Here is a 22,487-nt window from a genome sequence, read left to right on the forward strand (position 1 = left end):
ACATAAAGCAGCTTTCAAAATGGGTCCCAGAGTAACGAACATGTTAACCTTCATGAAGGTAGGCTCTATTGCAGGACCTGTTTTATTAAAGGGAATTACTTAAAGCTAAGTGTACCTAGTAACTCAACGCATTGAGAATATATGCAGTCACATAATAATAAAATTGATGTCCGATGCAATTCCCCTGCTGTGCTTTACATTATACAAACTATTCAAAATGTGTGAAACAATCCCTACAGGAATAAATTAATTATTTGACTTTTCGTTTTTCCAGGGATCAAATCTATTATTGACTTATGTAGATATTATAATAAACACATTGTACGTGACTTGATATACTAGGAATAATCAAATGGACAGCAAAGTTGTGTGATAACATGACGTGCAGGCCACAAAAGTAGCACCACTCAGCCGCCAAATACTGGTAAAAATATTCAAGTGGCTTGTACATTTTAACACCCAGAAGCCAAAAAAAACATTGCTAATTTCTTAAGTGATACAAGTTTGATCATTCACAAGCCATTTAGCCGTTGGACAATTTAAAAAAAATAAAAAGGTAAATTATAAGACGACTATTTTTAGCGATCTCAAATCAATGATAGATGTTCAAAGGGGTCATTATCATCGTAGCTGTGTCTATAAAAACACAACCGGTGTGCTTCTGTTTCTACGAACATCACGAGCCAGCAGAACCAGTCGTTAATGAATACACCCCTGACTACCTGGCAGATTATAAACACTCATCTGACAGATTCTTGACAGTATAATCTGTTCCATAACTGTTGCTTTTGTCATGAGCTGTGGTTAGAGAGTGTAATTATTTATCTGTAAAAGTTTCGTGCTCAGAACAGCTTGTGGGAGAGGTTGATCAAAGCCTTGAAACCTGAACCAGGACGCTGTGGTATCGAAACTGGAAGACGCAGACGCTCGTGTTCCCGACCGTGTCCTTAACCTCATCCCTCATTTATTGTTTATGCTGCTCGCTAGTTCTCAGTACCAGAGTTTGGCAAGAGGGCGACGCTCCAGGTGTTTTGTAACTCGAGGTGTAACATTGAACGGCTGCCAGTAGAGCCGATCACACCGTCTCCACCAACAGATCCAGGTGACTCATGTTCACTGAAAGGCTACATTTGTCCAGGTTGGTGCTGCTAAATGGCGCACAGTTATTCTGCAAATGGGTTTTTTGGAGACTTTTCCTCCCTGAAATGGTTGAAGGGTGATAACCTTGTCCTCTGATTCTGAGAGGACGACACAAAAAGGTTAGGCAAATTGGACAAACATCTCGCCTATATGGAAAATTAGGGGGGATTTTACGCTATTTTATTTTTGATCATTGAATGATTTCAGTTGAAGAGCGAGTGAAGGCGCAGCTCAGCTTACAGTGGGTCTTTTTGACCATGAAGTGGAAAGACATAACCAAGTTGTTTTGTTTATTTTATTTCTGTTGAGGTCCATTAACCAGTTAAGCCCGAAGGTCCCCCCAGTGGACCCCTCCCACAGTTTTTGTTTTCTCACATGTCTCAGGGCTTCTTAACATTTATGAAACTATTAATGTTTCATACCCTTTTAAAAAGGTAAGAAACTCCGCTAACTGACAATAAGAACAATTGTTAGCTAAAAAAAACACAAGAGTAATACCAAGCCTTTGAATTAGCATTGAGCGAAAAAATGCTAACTAATGCTAACGCTTTTTTACACACAACACACGGTAGAAATGCCCTTATTACTATCTTAACTGCACAAACAAGATATACGATTTAAAGCTGAGACTCCACAGGTGTAATGTCATCACTGTAAGACCTCGAATTCCTGGAGCTATCAGCCAGAAAAGAGAAAGTAAACAACATCCGGTTCCAAAAATATTACAATAATTACGTCTTACCTTTTTTGATTTGTGATCAAAAGTTGTGTTCAACGGAATAAAAACACATCTCAAGGTTAATCCAATGTATTTGTGTCACGTAGAATTTTTTTACTGATAATCAATCATATTTATGGCAATATACTCGGTATAAAGTATTGCGGTCCAGGCTTGCACTTTCAGATATGCTTCGTTTGCTTCTCTATTACGTCCGCTATGGTAATGTTTACGTAGATTTGGGAACTGCCCATCGATTCTATTGGTTCTGATGGTTAAGAAAAAGGTGTAAATCACACGAATCGACCAATGGGTTCCAGAGATATGGTCCTGCGTAAAGTATAAAGAATGCCAGCCAGCTTAAGTACATTACGCAGCCGACTTCATTTATTGTTTACAGCGTAACGAAGCAGGAATTGCAGCAGGACCCAGAGCGCACGGAGCACAGAGCGGACAGCAGATGACGGAATTGCAGTTTTATTGCTTATAGATTATCAGAACATTTCAAAGGGGATACAGCCCCATTGGATATTAATCTATGGATTAACTACATCATCGTTTTTATCGTTTTAATGCCATTGAAGACCAGTTTAGACCAGACAACGAGGAAGGTAAGTCATTGTTAGCCTAGCGCATTAGCGCTAGCGCCATTTGTTTTGATGTACGTTTTTGTTGATAACGTCGCGAGTTTGTATATTTCAGTGTTGCGCTGTTCAGGTGGGCACCATTAGATTCTGTGTCTCCTTGCGATCATAAACAATGTGTTGGATGTGCAGCTAGGATAAGTAATAAGGGAGCGAGGAGTGATTTTCGGTGCAGTAATAGGTTCGCATTTTTCGCTCGGGGCTAATTCAGAGGCTGAATTAGTAAGAGTAGGCCTATGTTTTTTTTTTTTTTTTTTTCACAACAGTTGTATTTGGATGGAATGAATACCTATAGTGATAATTCAAAGTAATAAAATGATTTTTACAGTCAAAAAGTTCAAATGGAACCGATGGATCCCAAATTACCCAGAGGTGAGTCCGCTTAGACTTTATTTTTCTAAATCTCTCTAAAAAGGTCAAATTTCACTTGTTTTGCATCAATCTTGATACAGGGTACTTATTATATGTTATAGTTTGGATTCCTAAAGCTTTTAGTCTACTAACCCATCATGCAAGGGTGGTTTTCACTATAAGTAAAGGTTTTTTTTAGGTGGACATTAGAATTGACATGTTTTTACTATGTTCCATCTGAATTTACTTTAAAATAAAAAACATCTATATTGATTCTGACACTTTTACATCCAACTCACAGATGTAACCTTGCTTTGAGAAAAAATTATTATTAATTTACCCCTTTTAGAAGTGAAGATATATCATTTGTTGTGTTAGTGGCATTTTCGAGCCTGAAACCTGAAAAACAGGCTCAGGGCTTAACTGGTTAAGTGAGTTTTATATTGTTCTGCCACTCGTGGGGGGTTTAGGAGCACAGAGCTGCATGAATATAATCAAAGGTCTTCCTCAGATCCATTTGTCAATGTTTCCACATTTTTTATTCAAGAAAGTATTATATTCATGAAGAAAAATAAGCATTAGAAGTTGAAAAATGCAATAGTTTTTCTTCTTTTAGGACAAGACAACTAATTGCACTGCCGTAAGGTCCTAGATGAACTCATATTTAAGTGTTCAATAAATAAAGCATTAATATGCATCGATCAGTGAAAGGTTATTATCTTTAACTGATCATACTGTAATTGAGAACAGGACAAATGCATAAGTGAGACAACATGATAAAGGAAATACTAATTGTAGTATCCACACAATAATCATAAAGCTAATGATATATCTTTATTCAGATTTCCAGTCTTATGTTTCACTCAAGCTAGGCGTCAACATTAAAAGTATGTGCGGATCCAGACATTCTTTGCTCAGTATTGGCCTGATCTGAATTGTTGACGAGCAGAATGGACATAGCAATGAAGACACACACATGCACACACTTGTACATACAAACACACCCACAGGCATTTGAGTGTACAGAGAAGCAGCAGTAGCCACAGGGGTTAGGGACTCTGGCCAGGGGCGCTGTACAAAAGAAGTTTGAAGTGGGACAGACAGGAAGGGGGGAGGGAGGGTGGATTCTGGCCGGCTAAATCAAAGCAGGTTGAGAGGAGAAGAGAGAGATGGGGGAGGAGGGAGGGAGGGTTGGACTCCACAGCCAGTCCAAATCCCACATTCAAAGGCATTCAGGAACATTCCTGCACATCCAACACACCAGACAGTAATGCAAAAAGAGTAGCTGGCTGGAAAGTTGAATCTGCTCCGGCTCGACTTTTGCCAAAACTTGGTGTAAAGTCATCTGGCAACACACTGAGCAAATACATGTGCACATTCCTGGTAAATGACTGGTGGGAAAATGGTAAATCTACCCTTTACATGTCAGCCTACCAGACAGAGAAACTACAAACTCTGAGGTTATTTCTGTGATAACATCAGAGTGGTAAACGTCCAGTTCGATCCAGTTTATGTGCATATGAGTGTTAATGAAGCATTCGTTATCAGGCAACTTTTTTTTCTCTGATTCGTGGATTGTTACTTAGATGATTTCTATGTTAAACTGTGTCCCATTTAGTTGTGCATGCCATATAAATAACCATATAATTTATTTAAAAAGTCTATAAAAACAAAAAACAGAGTGGTCAAATCTTGCTTCACAGTATTATAAACCGATGTGTTTTGGCGTCTGACATCCTTCAAACTCAACCGGGATCGTATTTCATAATCTCACCTGTACCTGCAGCTACTTGAATCTTTAAAAACACTTCTGATAGACACAGACTACTTTTTATGGTTTCTATGTTAGTTTTTTAGGACAGAGTTGTCATTAACTCAAACAAGATATGCTCTTTTTCCAGCCTGTAATACGACATTTAAAAGAAAGTAGGAATATTGTTGGGAGTACATATGTAGATTCCTTGCCAAGATACATGACAGTTCAGATTGTATATGACGAGTATAAAGAAGAAGCCTGTAATGTTGTTCATGATCCAGTGGCTTTCTGTAATAAAGATAACGTTTAATTAGCCGAAAAAGTAGTGGAAGACCTTTTGGAAGTGGACACAATCCAGATGCACTTCAGAAACACTGTTAAAGAAACTCTTGTTTTATCCATTACTGCACATTTTTCAAAACATAAGCTTCCTCCAATGAGGCTTTTGAACAAAATTGTAGTTGCTAATTTGCTCATATGAGCCAATGTGTTTTTGCTCCTGAGATATGATGATGTTGTGATGATTTGAGGGTAGCCAATGAAAACGCTTGACATATTTTTTGATTGTGTGAACATTTCCGTGTTTTTTGACGTTTTATAATTATGTAAATTCCTTTACTATTTGGCTTCTTTTTTTGTAACCCACCTGTGGTACTGGGTCTGGAGGAACTGGAACTCCTCCTTGATGCGGTCCAGGGTCTCTGGGTAGGTGAGCTTCAGGGCCTGGGGCTGCCCCGACGCTGCTGCCGCTGCTGCTGCTGCGGCGGCCACCACTGAGGCCGAGGACCCCGGGGGTGGCTGGAGAGGTGCCTGAGATTGGAAAAGCATAGCCAACTTAAGGGGTTTAATAACATGTTTAAAAAGTACAGAATAGTTATGACACTTTTCACATCAGATTTCAAAATTGTGTAAACATCACAGAGTCAATGGCTGAATAATCTCTGTAATATAACTAAGATGCTCTATAAGTTAAGAGGATATATAACAAGGTCAACGGTATACATCTGAATATCTTAAGTGGGCATTGTCCAATGTTTTTACATATTTTGCTTACATTAGCTACTTAAAAAGCTGACAAACATAAAATGAAATACATTCGTCTGTGAGGACGTTACAGAAAGTTAGTAGATATTAGCAAAAAAATGTACACAGCTCGACTAATGTTTACCGCGCTTTGTTGCCAGATCTCGCAAGAGCGGGTTGCAGAGACAAATCCAACCGGTTGGTAAATTGATACTAAAATGAAATTTTTCAGACATGCAGATTGCTTGGAAAATAAATGGCGTTTAAAATGTGTCCAGTAATCGCTTTGGTGACAGTGTAGAAAAAAGCAGTCATAATCTGTGTGCTCGTTTACCTGACTTAAAGAGGCATGACAGTGGCAAAAACCCACGTGGTACAGATACAAAAGAATGATTCTTAGTGCGTCATCTCCTTTCTAAACAGTCTCTTATTTAGTTCGAACTTCAGCTGCTTTTACAAAGAACACCACAAACAATCATTGGAAGCAAAAGCACCACGTTTGTGCGTTTCTTCCAGCGTGTTTGTGTCTAACTCTTGCGAGGGACTTTCTAGTACAGACGCCGTCATCGCAGCAGAGCCAGATGTGAACGGGTCACCAAGACTAGGACAGCTTTTTAACAAAATGAGCACTCTTTGTTCAATTGCAAGTCTGAGTAGAAGAAAGACATAAAGAAAGAAAGAAAGAAATGGGTGGGAGAAAAGTGGAGAGCCCATCATAGCTGAAGACCCCTCCCAACCCTGTGCTTAGTCTCCCATCTCTGCAGGGTTCAGAGCAATTAGGAGACTACAACCATAGGGGTAATGCTGCAGGACAGGCAGACAAAAGAGGGCTGAGAGCTAGGACTACGAGGGGGGGTCTGTCCGTCTGTCAGTCTTTTTGGCTCTCTGTCAAAATAACAGAGGCCAGGGACAGCCGGTTCACAGGCTCCACTGTGGTCAAGTACAGCGAGGAGGTTAAGTGATAGACACGTACGGTCATTTTCAGGGAAGAACAGACTTTTAATACGTCTGTTAGTTTATTAGAGGGCCGAGTCGTCATTAACTCAAACACAAAATGCTCTTTTTCCTTTGGTGGGGATGGTCGAAGGAAGGAAGGAGGGAGGATTGTAGGAGAACAGGTTTAGACTCATTGCCAAGTAGGATTTCTAGGTCTTCAATCGCAAAACATATCTAAGAAAAAGCCAGTAATGTGGACTTTTGAGGCTTTTTGTAATGCGGATCAAGCTGAGTTCACAGATTTGTACCGTTTGTCGGTAAAGTTATACAAGAGCTTTTGGAGAAGGGTACCACCACCACCTGTAGTACCATTTTCCCTGGGAGGGCAAATCATTTCCCTCTAATGTGCATCCTGAACCAGTGGTTGTGTAGCTTCATTTGACACTGTCTGACCCACTGGGGTTTGGTTATAACGTGCGCAACTTTCATGTGTAACTTGGAATAAATGAGTCATGCAATATAGCGCTTATAATTTCTTTAGTCGTTTCTCCTTGCAGGTATGTTCATTACAACATTTGCCAAAAAGAACCATTATGAAAACTAAGGCCAAACACAACCGACAGTGAAAAATGTACATAGCCTATTACAATTTTTGGTTCCTTTTTAAAAGTATTTATTTCCTTTCCCACATAGGTCAGGGATTTTTTTATTTGCCGATTGTGTGGCTTTCCCTTTATGCTATTTACTTTACAGTAGGGATGCTCCGATCGATCGGTCACCGATCGAGATCGGCCGATACTCACTCTCTACCGATCGATCGGTGCTCTCTAAACATGCCGATCGCGAGAGCCGATCGCATGACGTAAAATACATGACACTTTTCTCTGTGCGCGGCAGAACAAGCTCGCCAAAATGGCTTCACCGGTCTGGCATTATTTTAAGGTGTCCGAAAAATACAGTAAAATAGCGGTATGCAACGTGTGTGAAGCAGAAATCCTGCAGCTCTGCCCGCCGGACAGGTAAGCGCAGCGAAACACACACTAAGAGTTAGACCTAACACACTTAGCTATTTTAGCTACCTCTGGAACAAGCTAAATTAGTTATTATAAATATATTTATTCTTCACTGTCGGGTCACTCAATACTGGATCAGTGAGCTGCATGAGATACCTACTGACAGGCTGTCAGGAGAGAGAGAGAGAGCACTTCCGCTCATTTCTCCAAAGTGAATGTAAACTTGAATAATGTACTTCATTTGAATGTAATAATTAAGTTGGTTGTTGTTTGTGGAAGCTCCAGTGAATGAGCCCCATTAACTGAGTTTTAAACATCACTTTAAATGGAAGATTTAAAGTGATGTTTAAATCTTCCATTTAGGCCCCGCCCACTCGATCGGATCGGCCGATACTGATTCCGGCGATCGGCCCCGAAATTGGTGATCGGAGCATCCCTACTTTACAGTAAATCGTCACAAAAGGAGGTTTGCTTTAAATATAATCCACTTTTCCATCTGAGCAACAGACCCTACATGGCTCAATGACAGTAAGAATTAAAAGTGGGCAGAATGACAGCCATCATTATTAATTAGAGTTTTTTCAAACACGCACATCTCACATCAGTGATGTCTGTCACACATTAATGGTGTTTAATTAACCACTTAATCACAACATCACTCATATCAAATGCCAAAGAGTGTGCATGGGGAGTGTGTGTATGAAAGAGGCGTCTGTATGTTAACATAACAAGAGCAGAGTTTGCCTAGTACGCAGCACCTACATCATGTGCTAGGACACATGCATGTCCCCGTGTGCGTCGTGAAGACAAGGTGAGGAGAAAGAGACAAGGAAATAAAACAGAGGAAGGTGTTTTGGCAGGCGAGACATTATCAGAAGAGAGGAGAGAAAATACTGAGGAAGGAGGAGGCGAGTGAGACAAAGACGGAGTTGAATTGATTGAAGAGTTTGAAGGAAAACAGATAAGATTATTGAAAAGATAATATGAGGGAGATCAGCCAGTGAGAAAGTCAACATTACAAGAGGTGAGCAGGAGAAACAGAGAATGTGTTTTGAAAAGGAGATGGAAATAAGAGAAAAGGGAAAAAGAGCAAGGAAATAAAAGAAAACAGCAGATAGAAGAGGGGCTGTGGCCTCATTGTTCCTCTTTCTAACAAGCTGCTCTCAATCTGTCCGCCAGAACACACACACACACACACACACACACACACACACACACGGAGCAATTACTCTTCACAGGGGGGGAAAGAGCACCGAGGCCATTTTATAAGAGGATGGAAGCAGAAAAAAGAGGCGACTATTCTTCACTCTCCGTTTTATCACTCCCTTGTTCATTTTTCCTTAAACGTCAACAAGGACAGGTGAAAGGAGACAGATGTTGGTTCCATTTTTTTTCATCTTTAAAAAAGGTAAAATCGTGGTTTTTTTTGTTGCAAACCACCGTTAGGATACCACTGCTGGCTCACCCTCACTCCAGACTGCTTGGTAGGTTTGTTGTTATGATGATTCATGCCAGACTAGACTGGACGGGCAAGACAGATGCTGTTTTCGGAAACCAAGCATACATAACCTCTTTAGTCACGTTTCTTTTGAAGCATTTAGTTAGTCTGTCCAGACTCCAGATCAAGCAAACAGCTGAGCATGCATTAAAGTGAGAGGTCAGGTCGTGGCTCTGACCTGCTGACCTCTGGGAATGGATCTAGGCTGGAGGGAGCCTCACCCGATAATCCTACACTCGGTTATTCCCTCCCTCTTGGCCGAGCCCTGGCTCGAAGCAAACAAGAGACACGCCGTCTGCCCTTGAACAAAGCTTACATAGACTGAAATCGCTGTTACACAATTACAGACGGGATCTTCCTGTGGCACGGACAATCCCAAAGTCAGGTTCTGTAATAGCGGAGAAGGATTGCATGAGAGCTTTTCAGATCATCTGATTACTATCTGTGAACTGGTGAGGAGGCGTTTACAGACTCTGTTCTGTGTCAGAAAGTCAGCTTTAGGCTAACGTTAGGGGTCAAAAGCCACCTATTGCACAAGCTGAATGGGGAAGAATACGACCCCGTCACATCTGATGTATTGGCACGCACTCACACGTTCACACTAATCTCTCTCTTAGCCCTGGAAGGCCTAAGTCAATTGTAATGATTAAATGAGGACCTGATGATGAGGGGATGAGTCATCTTTGGGAGTCATTTCCATCACATCTCTTCAGTGGGATAGGATAGCGAACAATCCAATAAGGATGGTTTATGCTAACTGGGTGAGAAGCTCCAGTCACAGCACCGCGCTAGCAACATAAAAGATCAGTTCTGCGCATTCAGGGTGACATGCAACAAATCCCATGACAGCAATCGTACAGAGAGTTGGGATGGCCGCAAGAATTGAGCAGAAAAACTGCACCCCTCGATAAATTCTGACGCAAAGTGGACGTCAACAGTGTTGCATTCCCTGGATTAAATCATTCCTGTTTTCATTTGAGTTACCACTAATTACACCGCAAGTATCAAACCACTATGACCTCACATCCTTGCCCCCACCCTCGACAAAACATGTGCACACAGACGAGACTACACACCCACACATGCCCACTACAAACACTAAGTGGATTTCTTGCACGATGCAGTTCTCCACAAGTATTTACAAGCACACATGTATTTTATTGTATTCGCACATGACTACGTCAGATAAGAAATGGGAAGACGTGTCTCACTAGCCACACTGACCCAGAGTGATATATAATCTGCTAATGGAGCTGAAATGGGGCCATCAATGCCATTATGTGGTGGTGTGGCCGTAAGGATATTAGGTTCACTTAAAAAGAACACTTCTCTGTCTTCGTCATACGTCTGCAGGGAATAAGAAGAGGAATGGATTTCTCTTGGATGACCTCTCACATTCTCCTTGACTTCTTTGGCAATTTGCCCCACGTTTTTCACATGTAGTGCCAGGGAGACACGATAAGATGCGTCCAAGTTCTTTATAGACTTGTCTCCAGTTTGTTATGAGTTTTAGCCACATTATTGTTTTTCTCTGTCATATTGTCAAATCCTGAACACTGATTGCTAATCAGAGAATGTAGCTTATACAGAAATCACACAGCTAGCTAAAAAACTAAACGAAGAGGAGACATAACAGCTCTCTCTCACTGTTCTTTGACACATGATGCTTTAAGATAAATGCTAATGTCCACATGCTAACAGGATACATTGCTAAGCAGGTATAATGTAAACATTTCATATCATCTTGATTTAGTGTGTTAGCATGCTAAGCATTGCTAATTCAAATCAAGTACAGCTGAGGCTGAAGGGAATGTCTGTCTAACTCCTACTAGTTTTTAGTTTTAAACCTAAAATTATACTGATTTAAAGATGGCAACATTGACCTAATAATGGCAGAAGCAAAATGAACATAGGACAAATGATTTGAAATAGTTTTGAGGGAACACGAATGACTCAAGCAATTTATAGCAATCCAGCAAAGAGCCTTAAGACATACATACAAAAGAAAGTGGGTCGGATTCATCACCCGAGATCACAACGAAATAACAAATTAAAGGAGTAAATAATATGTCTGACCAACAACACACAACCAGACATGTCTTTTTTCTCGGACATGATCTGACGATAAAGTATCATTATCAGATGTTAAAGGTGGGGTAGGTAAGTTTGAGAAACCGGCTCGAGATACACTTTTTGTTATATTCCATGGAATGCTCTTAACATCCCGATAGCAATTCATATCTGAAATGCTTTGACAACAAATCCACAAAATAATGTAATCTGTGGAAGCCGTAGCGCTGTAAAAAGCACGACCAATCATTTGAGCCGGCCCGGCTAAAGTAACTGGATGGCCTACCTGCCTGTCAGCCTTCCATCTGTGCACAAACTTATCTCGTGCCCTCATTGGTCATGTGCGCGTTTATGTGTGTTGGAGGAGGGGCTCTGTAAGGAAGTGGCAGATTTTTTCTGGCTGTGTATTTTCAAATTCTAGCGCACTCGAGCTGGTTTCTCCAAAATGACCTACCCCGACCTTTAAGCTATTTTGTAGTTTAAGCAGAAACATTAACCTGCTGAAATGTCATCATAATCTCTGTGCACAGAAAAACAAAACTAGTTTGAATGTATAATATATCAATTAATCCAATATCTGATGAGATATTTCCGTCTGGAGCCGGACGGACTCGTTGCCATCTCTAGAGCCATAGCTGAGAAAAGTCTCCTGCCAAATGTTTGGATTACAGTTTCTTATTTGTTTAATCGGAGCTCTGTCTGTCTCTTTTAGCTGGGAAGATGCTGTGCTGCTGCCTCCCTTCGTATAGCCGGCCCATTAGTCAGGCCACTAATCACACTGCTTACCCACACAGTCGATCATCAGAGTAAACACCCACCATGCTCCCTCTCTTTCCCTCTCTCATCTCACCAAGGACGCAGTGACAGTGGGTCTAACCCAGAATAGTATTCCTGAATGTGTGTATCCCTGTATTTCCTCCCACACACACGCCTTAAAAACACACATTCCCATCTCTCGGGGCCATGTCAATACACTGTCCTTCCTCCAGAGTGTCTGATGCGAAAGCCTCTTATACTAAAAATTATTCAAACACGACTGTCATCTTTCAGCTGATTTGCATTGTTAACGCAGGGAAGTGAAGACACAGGTTTATTGCTGCCCCCCCCCCACAGCTTTCATCAAGTGGCTATCTGCGTGGCTGCTTGGAGAAACGCACTAGTAATCTCTCAATGATTCCTGCACTTAGTGGGGCTGCCAGGCACCTGTTTCATTAGCGCCACACATCTTTCTCTCTCAGTTTTCTCCCCCCTCCGCATCCTCATTCCCCTCTCCTTCCTCCCGCAAGCCTCGTTATTCAAATTTCCCTGCTGTCAGCCCACATTAGCAGCGCGCCACAGTTTGCCTGTCAGCTGGCTTAATTGCTGGAGGTGCCTTCTTTTATTAGGTAACCCCCTCAGCTCGTTTGTTCCTTCCACAGAGAAGCACCTCCACAACAGCTTGTGTAAACCTGAGATCCCTTCAGCCTCTTTTCCTTCGTTTTCTCCCCCTCTCTGGCTCCCTCTCTTTCCATCTAATCGGTGGCTGAGCTGAGCAGGCGAGCTCCTGATCGATAGCCACACTCTCACCACTGGACAACAGTGATGGTGATAAAGAGCTAAAAGCATGATAGGAGGGGAGGCTTGCTTTGTGCTAGCTCTGAGGACAAGGAAAGGGCCTCAACTCCAATGTACTCTCTGCACTCTCCTACCTTACCTATATTTACTGACTACTTTAAAGGGATTGTGATGATAATAGAAACTAGGGCTGCACAATATTGGAAAAAACTGACATTGCGATATTTTATTCCCCTGCGATATATATTGCGATATGAAAAAAATACAGGAATTGAAGAAAAGACAGTTTTTTTTTGTCCGCAAACCATCCTTTCTTGAACTTTAGTGCTATACAATTGGTATTTTTAACAATTTTTAACCGGATGAAGGATTTTAGTCACGGACTTCTGGATCTTAAGTTATCAGAGCAACAAGCTGAGCTAGCTCGGTTATCCTGCTGTGATCTGATCAAGAATGATTGTGGTTTGCTGTGCATACAGAGCCTGCATGTCACTCACTCAAGTACCCCTGACATGAGAGCCGCACAAGTTTTCCTTTTGTAGCAAGCAGCAAAATAATTGTTACATAACGTGTTTGCCTACTTAATATCGCACGTTCTTAAAAAATAAATAAATAAAAATTGCACGTCCTGCGATGTCAATATCGCGCACAACGCGATTATCGTCAAGACCCGATATATCGTGCAGCCCTAATAGAAACATATGAAGGTTCAGACCAGTAGGGGAAAAAAATGTGGAACAAACTTCCTGAACATCTGAGGTCTGCACCAACCCTGGGTTATTTTTTAAATCCAGGTTAAAAAAAACGTTCTCTATACTGCTGCTTTTCCAGGTCATTTAACAATATTTTATTATTATTATACTTCAGCACGTCTTGCAGCTTCATCTGTAAGAAAAATGAACTACTTAAACTAGGTTTGTTGTCAACAAAATATGTTTTTTTGAAGACTCCATATGATTAATAACAGATTTGAGGCACTGGCAGAAGCCACGACTTTCTTTTGGGTGCACTTCTGTTTTTGATATGGCCAAATCAATGAGTACAATGACATGATTAGTCATAAAACAGAGGAATAATCGGCAAATATTTAAATAATTTTGTTAAGAATTGGTAGTTTTGCAAAAATGTCAGATAATGCTGTTTTCAATCTATCAAATACGGGAATTTCCTGCTTTTCTCTGTATGTTATCATATTAAACTGAATCTCTTTGGGTTTTGGACTCACAAAACATTTATAGACATTAGCTTGAGAACTTGGGCCAACATTTTTCACAATTTAATGAGATTTTATAAACAAAAAACGATTAATCGAGAAAATAATATATTAAAGTAAGATGCATGCTTAATATAGCATGAAATATGGCAACACCACGACATTCAATAGGATGTATGGATTGATGCTAGGTGTGGTTTTGGAAACATTTGACAGCCTGGGTGACAAACACATTTATATAAATCTAGAAAATGTCAAATGTGTCAACGGGTACTTTTTGATAAAAACAAGCAACAACCCTGACATATAAAAACTGTTTTCCAAGAAAGTCCTTTGGGACAAAAACAGTCAGACAATCTGCCAAACAAATCCAGTTGGTTTAATCTAACTTATTTGGAAGAAAAGATAGCGAAGTACAGTGTGTACAGCACATACAGTAACTCAACCCACTAATGAATGTTTACAATGGAAATATTTGGTAGCATCGAAATTAGTGAGATAATATGACAAACATTAGAAACTTGTCCGATCATTGCCCTAATAGATTATGAAACTTTATAAATTATGTATGATCGATGGGCTAATCTACCTAAACTGTAACCACGGTTCACCCACAATAGTAGCCTCTTAACAAACCCCTCCCCCAGCCTAGGGCATTGTTCGGGATAAAAGGGTTGGTAGAGGGCTTCTTGTAATAATATGACCAATCATAAATGTGACATTTGAGAGGTCTGGATGCTGTTAATAACTCACTTATAAATATATGATGTGCCAGAGACGAAGTCTACGTTGGCAGCAGATCATTAGAACTACTTTCCCCCATAAGCAAACAAAAAAGGGCCACATTTTGGTGAGTTATCACAAATGTGCTGCTAATGCCACCATTTTGTCCCACTTAATGCGAGTAATACATTCGTTGCTTTATTTAAAGTGAGTCAAATGCGTTTTTGCTAACATGCCGAGTATCATAACAGGCCCTGAAATGTCCTAGTCTTATCTGATGTTTTGCATTCTTGTCCTCTTCTGTTTTTACAGCACAGCCCCGTATGCGTCACTGTGGCAGATCTGAAAGGACCGTAACTATTTAAGACACACATTTCAGAGAGTATACTTTATTTGGCAAAATACCAAAAGTGATCTTAGCACCTAAAAGCAATTTCAAGATGTTTCTATGCATGTTTCTGCCGTGTTTATGAACTGGTTGACACCACAGCGCCATCACATATTTCACATCATTTGAATTTAGTCTCTGATGAGAGGAAGTTAAGAGGCCCTATTGTGCTTTTTGGGTTACCCTTTCCTGTAGCGAGTTATACACTGTAGGTTTGTGTGCATTTAAAATGGTCTGCAACGGCTAAAATCCCAAAGGTCAGAGTTTCTCTCTTCCACACCCACCCCCCCCCCGAAACGCAGCCATTGCACTCCTTTGTTTACTTCTGTAACATAGTGACGTCACGATGTAACACGCTTGCTTCTACTGGCTAGCGCTCCAATACATTGACCGTGATAGGCTAAGGGGCGGGACATCTCTGGGTGGTTAACCAATTACAAAAGAGCCTGCCAGATAACCAATCAGAGCAGACTGGGCTCTGGTGTCAGACAGAGGGTGAAAAGAATTGCTGCAGCACAGTATGAGAATAATAAAGAGCTTTTTGAACATTAAAGCATGTAAACAAGTCACAGTAGAGACACAAATGAACCTGAAAATGAGCATCATAGGGCCCCTTTAAGATACGGCATGTTCTGCATTTACTTAGGACACTAGCAAGCTATAACCTGGATGTTAACTTATGGCAGAACATCCACAGTGTGTCTTGTTCAGTATTTGAAAATGCATTTTAAGTGTGCAATTAATGGAGCACAATTTTCAATAACCATTTGATTAAAATGCATTTGTAAATATGGGTCACCACACGTATTACAATATATGGGTCACTCCCTTCACAGCAGACCGGTATGCAGTGATGACAGGTCACTGCCAGTCTAGCATTTCTGAGATTAAACAGTTTGCCGGGCTGAGTGGCCCTTCGCTCAGAGGTGCAAACAAGAGCTACCGATGGTTGGAGACTTTCTGAGGAGGACAGGCTCTCACGTGGAGCTGCTGAGACCTGCAGAGGGCTGAAATGAAGCATGCACCGCCGGCCTAAACATTGAACCCAGACCCGCCGCAGTCTGCTCCTCTCACCCTGGGACGCCTGCCCATACATTAAGATGTGGTTTGGAGCTCTCACAGGAACACAGTGAGGAGAGGCTGGATGAGAGGGATTGGGTTTACAGTGCTAACCACAGACCCACAGTCTACCTCCTGCCCTGCCTTCCTGCCGTCAGCCATATACATACACAGCTGGTGGAGTGTGTGTTTTATCGTATGTGCTGGAACTCACAAGATCCCTTTATTGTTCAAAAGGAAGTTATAATTAAAAAGTTACAATGCTTGATGCAATTTAAGCCACATGCAAACACGTTAAAAAAAGCTGAAAACAGGGTTGTTGTGGGTTTTCCCCTGCACTAATTAATATGAGAGATGCCTTAATTAAAGTGGCATAAACACACATTCACAAGAAGTTGTACATCAGTGTGCTTAATCTGGTTTCAATGCATGGGACATGAATGTCAAAACACTGTCAGGGGTGGGGTGCAGGGTGGCATGGCTGAGGGATGTAGATGAGGGTTAGGCAAATGAGCAGGTCTTAATTGATACTTCACACAGCTGGAGGACCAGTGTTTATGTATTTCAGCCTGCTCAAAAGCTCTCCACCTAACTCGACTAAAACTAATTGAAGCCACGCAGCAAGAATTTCGCTATAACCTCATCTCAAAATACAGATAACATGCCAATTTATTTATCATTCTTACAGCCATGTTACTAGCCATTATAGAGGACTTTTGGATATCTTTCTAAGGGGAAGCTTCTAGTTCTCAGTGCATCAAATCAGTAAATCAGAGGGCATGACTCACCCTTGATATGAGTGAAAAGCAAAAAATGAAAACAATGAGTGGCACTTGAAAAGGGCAGACCATTGAGTGAAGGTGTCAACAAGCCAAGCTGACTCACTCTTCTCCCCCCCCCCCCCAAACACACACACACACACACATATCTCGTGAGGAAGGGACAAACAAACACACACTTCATCATCTGGGTCAACTCCACCACACTATGGGGAATATAAGGAGGCTCCATGTTTCTCTACTGGAGATGGTGGTGTTAGCCACCAAGGACATGAGATTCACACACAAAAGACAGTCAGCAAAAGTTGGACGTTGGACTACTGACAGCAATCTGCTTGACCTTCATACGGCACATATTACACGGGGCGTTCAAATATAGACAAAGGAGATAATATGTTGTATAATAGCCTATAGAGCATCATAATTCCCCCACAAAGGAGTCCCCGGAAATGCACAGTAAGGATGACAAAGACAAACATTTTCGGTTTGCACTTTCTAACTGAAGCTTTTAAAATCATATACGCACGTTATATTTGATAAAGGGTTCATACAATAAGACAATAACCTCCTAAAACGTGTGTTACATAGTAGCGTAGCTTTACTCACCGGTGGTCGGTTCTGAGGAAACATTGTAGCCGCCGACTTGTGTCTCCGTGTGCGGTTTTTTTGTCCTTCTTCTTTCTCGCTTTTCAGGCGGAAAGCTTCGTCGAGAAATACGAGCAGCCGATGTACTATTGTTGGTCTCAGAGAGGCATTTGGCCCGGTTTCAAAGGTAATGGCAAAGCTAGTCTCGGCTTGCTCATTCCTCGCTTTCAAGACTCCTTTGTTCTGGGTTATATCTCCAACCGCGCACCGTGTAGTGAGGACGGGCAGAGGAGAGCAGGAACACCCGGTCCAAAAACAAGCTCTTTTCTTTCTTCCAAAGTCCTCAACTTCGCGCTTTTACAGCAGAATTACAATCTCGCAATTTCCCTCTCCGGTGTATCTTCGCCTTCCGTACAGGCCAGAAGGGGAGGGGGGAAATGTGGTTTGCTTGTGGCTTCGGAGACGGACACACCACCGGCACATTCAATGCAGCCGCAGCCTCTTTTGTCTCGCTGGTTGGCCTGCACTCTTTTCACACAACACTCCCAGTCCCTCACTCCTCTCACTCCCCCCTCTCTGATCCTCAATGGGACATAACATATGAGTAGCTTTCTTTAAGGAGGAGGAGGGGGCTAAAGGCACTGCCCCCCAACACAGTTATCAACATAAAAAACATTATAAAGGTTTTTGTTTATTTGAAGTTATGAAGACAGCATTTGCACATGTCTTCAAATAGCCTGGTGATATTTGCAAAGAACCCTTATCCGTCCTCACTTGGTGTTGAATTGTAACAAGGTTAATTCTCATCCAGCTATGAAATTAAACATCTATATCTACACATTTAAATATCTAAAAAGTACAACATTTTCTTTCTCAAGAAGAAATACAGAGGAATTGTCCAGTGATTGAATGAAATCTCCACGTGGGGCTCGGCCTCGGCACGGTAAACACTGGTAACATAAGCCAATGAGCGTTGAGAACACCCACGTGGGGCGCGCTGACCGTTCGCTGATTGGACGGTGTAGGCAGCTCAAAGCTCCGCACGTCAATCAAGCAGGCTACAACTGCTGTGTGAGGTTAACCCTTTCCTGGGAACAGGGAGTGATTGAGAGTGTGAGGAGCTGTGTGGTGGCTGTATCAAGATTCAGTGGTTTTCTTTTTTCTCCTCCCCACAAAAACCATCAATGCATTGAGAAATCTTACATTTCCTCCCCAATTCATCCTTGTTGATATAGAAATAAATAGAGTTTTTGCACTAACTTTCTGCAATCGTCCTGCTCATTTTGAGATGTCAAAAATTAATCATGACCACAGGGAGCTGACCAAACAAGAAAATACAGAATACATCTAAATCTGAGACAGCAGAACCCACCGAAATACAACAGTGATAATGCTGCAACGCTTGCATGGGCATATATTGAATATGCAGCATTGTTGTTACCTGGAAAAGGAGAATAATTCTGGAGAAGAAGGGAGAAATGATGGAAAAAATTGGTATTCTGGTGGCACGACCCCTTTGGCGGGGCTCATAATTAGAGAGAGAGATATTGAAAAAGCAATTTCTGACAGTGGAAATCACAACCTGCCAGAGGTGGAGTTGGAAAATATAGATGGGTGTGTGTTTGTGTGAGAGTATAAATGTGCATGTGTGTGTGAGAGAAAGAGACAGAGAGGAAACACAGAGGGGGGAGGGAGGTAGGGAGGAAGAGAATAAAGGATGAAGGACAGCAGGGGGGTGCTGAGAAAGACGAGCCAGTAGGAGGGTTAGAGATTGAACGAGAGGGAGAGTGCACACGGGGGATGAAAAAAAAAGTGTGTATATGTGTGTGTGCGTGCCTTGTTTATGTGCGTGTGTGTGTGTGTGTGTGTGTGTGTGTGTGTGTGTGTGTGTGTGTGTGTGTGTGTTGAGCAGACAAGTGAGGGAATGAAAAAGAGAGAAGGGTGAGGGGAGCAAGTGGAGAGAGTGGAGAGGGAAGGAGAGAAAAAAATATTTTATTGCCATCTTTTCCCATGAATTTTAATGCACAGCGCTGGTCTCCCTCCCGGATTCTGGGATCACATTTATTAGAAGAAGAAAAAAAAAGGTCATGAGGAATGCAGTGCTTTGCAGTCTGCTGCTGCATGGGGAGATGTTTCATGTGTGTGTGCGTGTGCGTGTGCGTGTGTGTGCTTGCTGGGCGGCGGGGTGGGGGTTGGGGTGAGGGTGAAGGTGGGGATGGGGGTGCACAGGATGTATGAGGCTGCGTTACTGAGGAGAGGCACAATAATATAGATGATATCAAATGATAAGTGAAGGACACACATTATTGCTATTGGCAGGTCAGATGACAGAGTGTGCTTTAGGTGTGTGTGTGTGTGTGTGTGTGTGCGTGTGCGTGTGTGTGTGTGTGTTGGCTCAGATCCAGTGATTAAATACACCACAGTGCCCTTCTCTCCTCCACAGAGACTCAGAGCAACGGGACATCAAAGTGGCCCCACAATGGGACGGGACACAATGGTCGTAATGTTACAGGAGCTTCTTGGTTTTTAGCTCGCTGGTGAGAGGTTGTAAAGAGACAATTCTGTCAACCGCATGTTTGCAGAACAGAAACAGAAGCATGCTCACCTACACACACGCCTATAGCTCCGAGTGGAAAGTGCCTGAAGGAGTAGCACCATTTTATAATCACAATTTAAGGTGAGGTAAGGGAACACATACAGTAGGCAAATTATCACCAAGGAGGGAGCGGTTTTCAATGAGGTGATGAAAACAAGTTTACTTCCCACGAAAACTTCATTCCTACGTGGTTGCCAACAGCAATTCAAGTGTCAAACTGTGACGTTGATATTAGCACTAAATGATTCCCCAAAAACACCGGACAAGGTCTACTGGACAGATATCCGTTCAGGAACATAAATCTATCATGTATTTTCTTCTGCTCATTGAAAGGCAGCACAATGAGAGCGGTCATTACAATGTTTTTCCGGATCAATAAGCTTCACTTGTCTCCAGCAGTTGCAGGATGTATAATAAAATCCCATCAATACACTTTGAAACTCTGAAAATAAAAAGAAAGAAAATCCACCAAAAGAATTGCCAGTATTGTGAATTTTGAGTGTTTTTGTAATACCAGCGATGAATACCAATCTCGATGACCACTTCAGGGTATTTCCACGATGGTTGTACAATAGAGTTTGATTTGAGTGTATGTGCACTCACATCAGGCTTTATTTCCAGACATGCAATTTTGCAACAATCGCACCAGTAGGTGACCATCATACACACAGCAGGGTAACCATTTCCTCCGATAGCAGTATTTCCTACAGACCACAATGTTGGAGCTACATGCTGCAATTTGAAGGCTGCAACAAAAACCTTTTATTTAACAAAGAAAAGCCCACATGCGCATATGGTTTAAAACACATGTGAATGCAACAGGTTCATAGCTTTTCTTGAAATAAAAAGAAGATAATAACCAACTGATCTTTAAAGGGGCCCTATTGTGCACATTTTCAGGTTTCATATCTGTATTTAGCATCTCTACTATGACATGTCTCTCTACTATGACATGTCTCTCTACTGTGACATGTGTCCATGCTTTAATGTTCAAAAAGCTCTTTATTTTTCTCATACTGCACCTCTTTTCACCCTCTGTCTGAAACCAGAGCCCAGTCTGCTCTGATTGGTTAGCTGGCCGGCTCTGTTGTGATTGGTTAACCGCTTATAGATGTCCCGCCCCTAAGCCTACACGTACAACTTACTTACACTTCAATAGCATATACATATGGGAGCGATTTGGGATTAAGTATCTTGTCCAGGAACGTTTTAACTATAGGGGATAGGGATCGAACCTCTGACCCTCTGATTGGCAGACACCCAAGCGCCAACACATACCCATGACCCTCACACACATGTCTGAGGAAAATAGGAAATATCCCTGAAATAGGAATCTGTGACCTTTCGCCATGGACTCCCGTTAGCAGCTTTTTCCTTTAGTTCCAAAGTGCACCTCTGTTAAACTGAAACGCACACACATCTCGACGTCGGGGAGACAGGATGATACTAGAGGAAGGTGCTTTGGTTCAGGTCATAAACTTCTGGTTCTGTGGTGGTATCTCTCCACCCTTCCCGGCCCCCACCACCTCTCGTCAATTTCTCCAGTGCCTATGGGACGGGGTTGAGAATGTCTCATACCCAGCGTGGCTTTGAGTGACAGGAAGACAAGGCCACAGTGTTGTCCCCCTTCCCCCCTCCCCCTCCCCTCTTATTCACCTCTCACCGTCACCTCCCTTTGCCCCCACCCCTCTTCCCCGTCCCTCATCAGACAAGCTGGGTGTCAGCGCAGAGACGGCACTGTGATTTATTGGTCTCTGCTCCTCAGGGACACCCCCACCCCTCTTTAACACACACACACACACACATCCACACACACACACAATCTCAACCCCTCCCTCACAACACCCTCCATTTTACCCATCCCCCCCTACCACCACCACCACCACACACACCCCCATCCATCCCCTCCCCTTCTGTCCTCTCCTGCTGTATGGCCCCTGGGGGAAAGAAGGGGTAATGACCCACATCAGCAGCAGCTATGCTCACATGCACACACACAACCACACACACACACACACACACACACACACACACACACACACACACACACCACACACACACACACACACACACACACACACCACACACACACACACACACACACACACACACACACACACACACACACACACACACACACACACACCACACACACACACACACACACACACACACACACACACACACACACACACACACACACACACACAACCACACGTACACACACGCACACACACCTCCTCTCCTCCTTGCAGGCGGATACAAATAAATACCCCCTGTGACACACATTGGAACACGTATGCACTCATAAAACAGACGCTGACACATTTACGCCCACAGGCATGTGTGTGTGGAGACTCAGGAATTCGAACACTGGGCCGTAATGTTGTTGCTCAAAAGTCTCCTCCACTGAAGAGATCAAAAGGGCACAATCTTAATAG

The 22,487-nt window shown here is 42.3% G+C and overlaps 1 protein-coding gene across 3 annotated transcripts in view; it reads right to left on the minus strand.

Moving 5' to 3' along the window:
* Window positions 1–18,047, minus strand: part of tle2a (TLE family member 2, transcriptional corepressor a) — a 48,364-nt gene extending 30,317 nt beyond the window's left edge. For 2 of the 3 annotated variants that reach the window (XM_034223506.1, XM_034223503.1), the window contains exons 1-2: window positions 17,472–18,047; window positions 5,256–5,443 (exon numbers count right to left, since the gene is read on the minus strand). In XM_034223506.1, coding sequence (XP_034079397.1) covers window positions 5,256–5,443; window positions 17,472–17,495 — 212 coding nt within the window. In that variant the 5' untranslated portion in view covers window positions 17,496–18,047. The remainder of the gene's footprint in view (window positions 1–5,255; window positions 5,444–17,471) is intronic. The other variant, XM_034223505.1, reaches the window with a different exon arrangement.
* Window positions 18,048–22,487: the final 4,440 nt, after the last annotated feature.

The sequence above is a fragment of the Gymnodraco acuticeps genome, unplaced genomic scaffold (genome assembly GCF_902827175.1).
Source record: "Gymnodraco acuticeps unplaced genomic scaffold, fGymAcu1.1, whole genome shotgun sequence".
Taxonomy (NCBI): Eukaryota; Metazoa; Chordata; class Actinopteri; order Perciformes; family Bathydraconidae; genus Gymnodraco; species Gymnodraco acuticeps.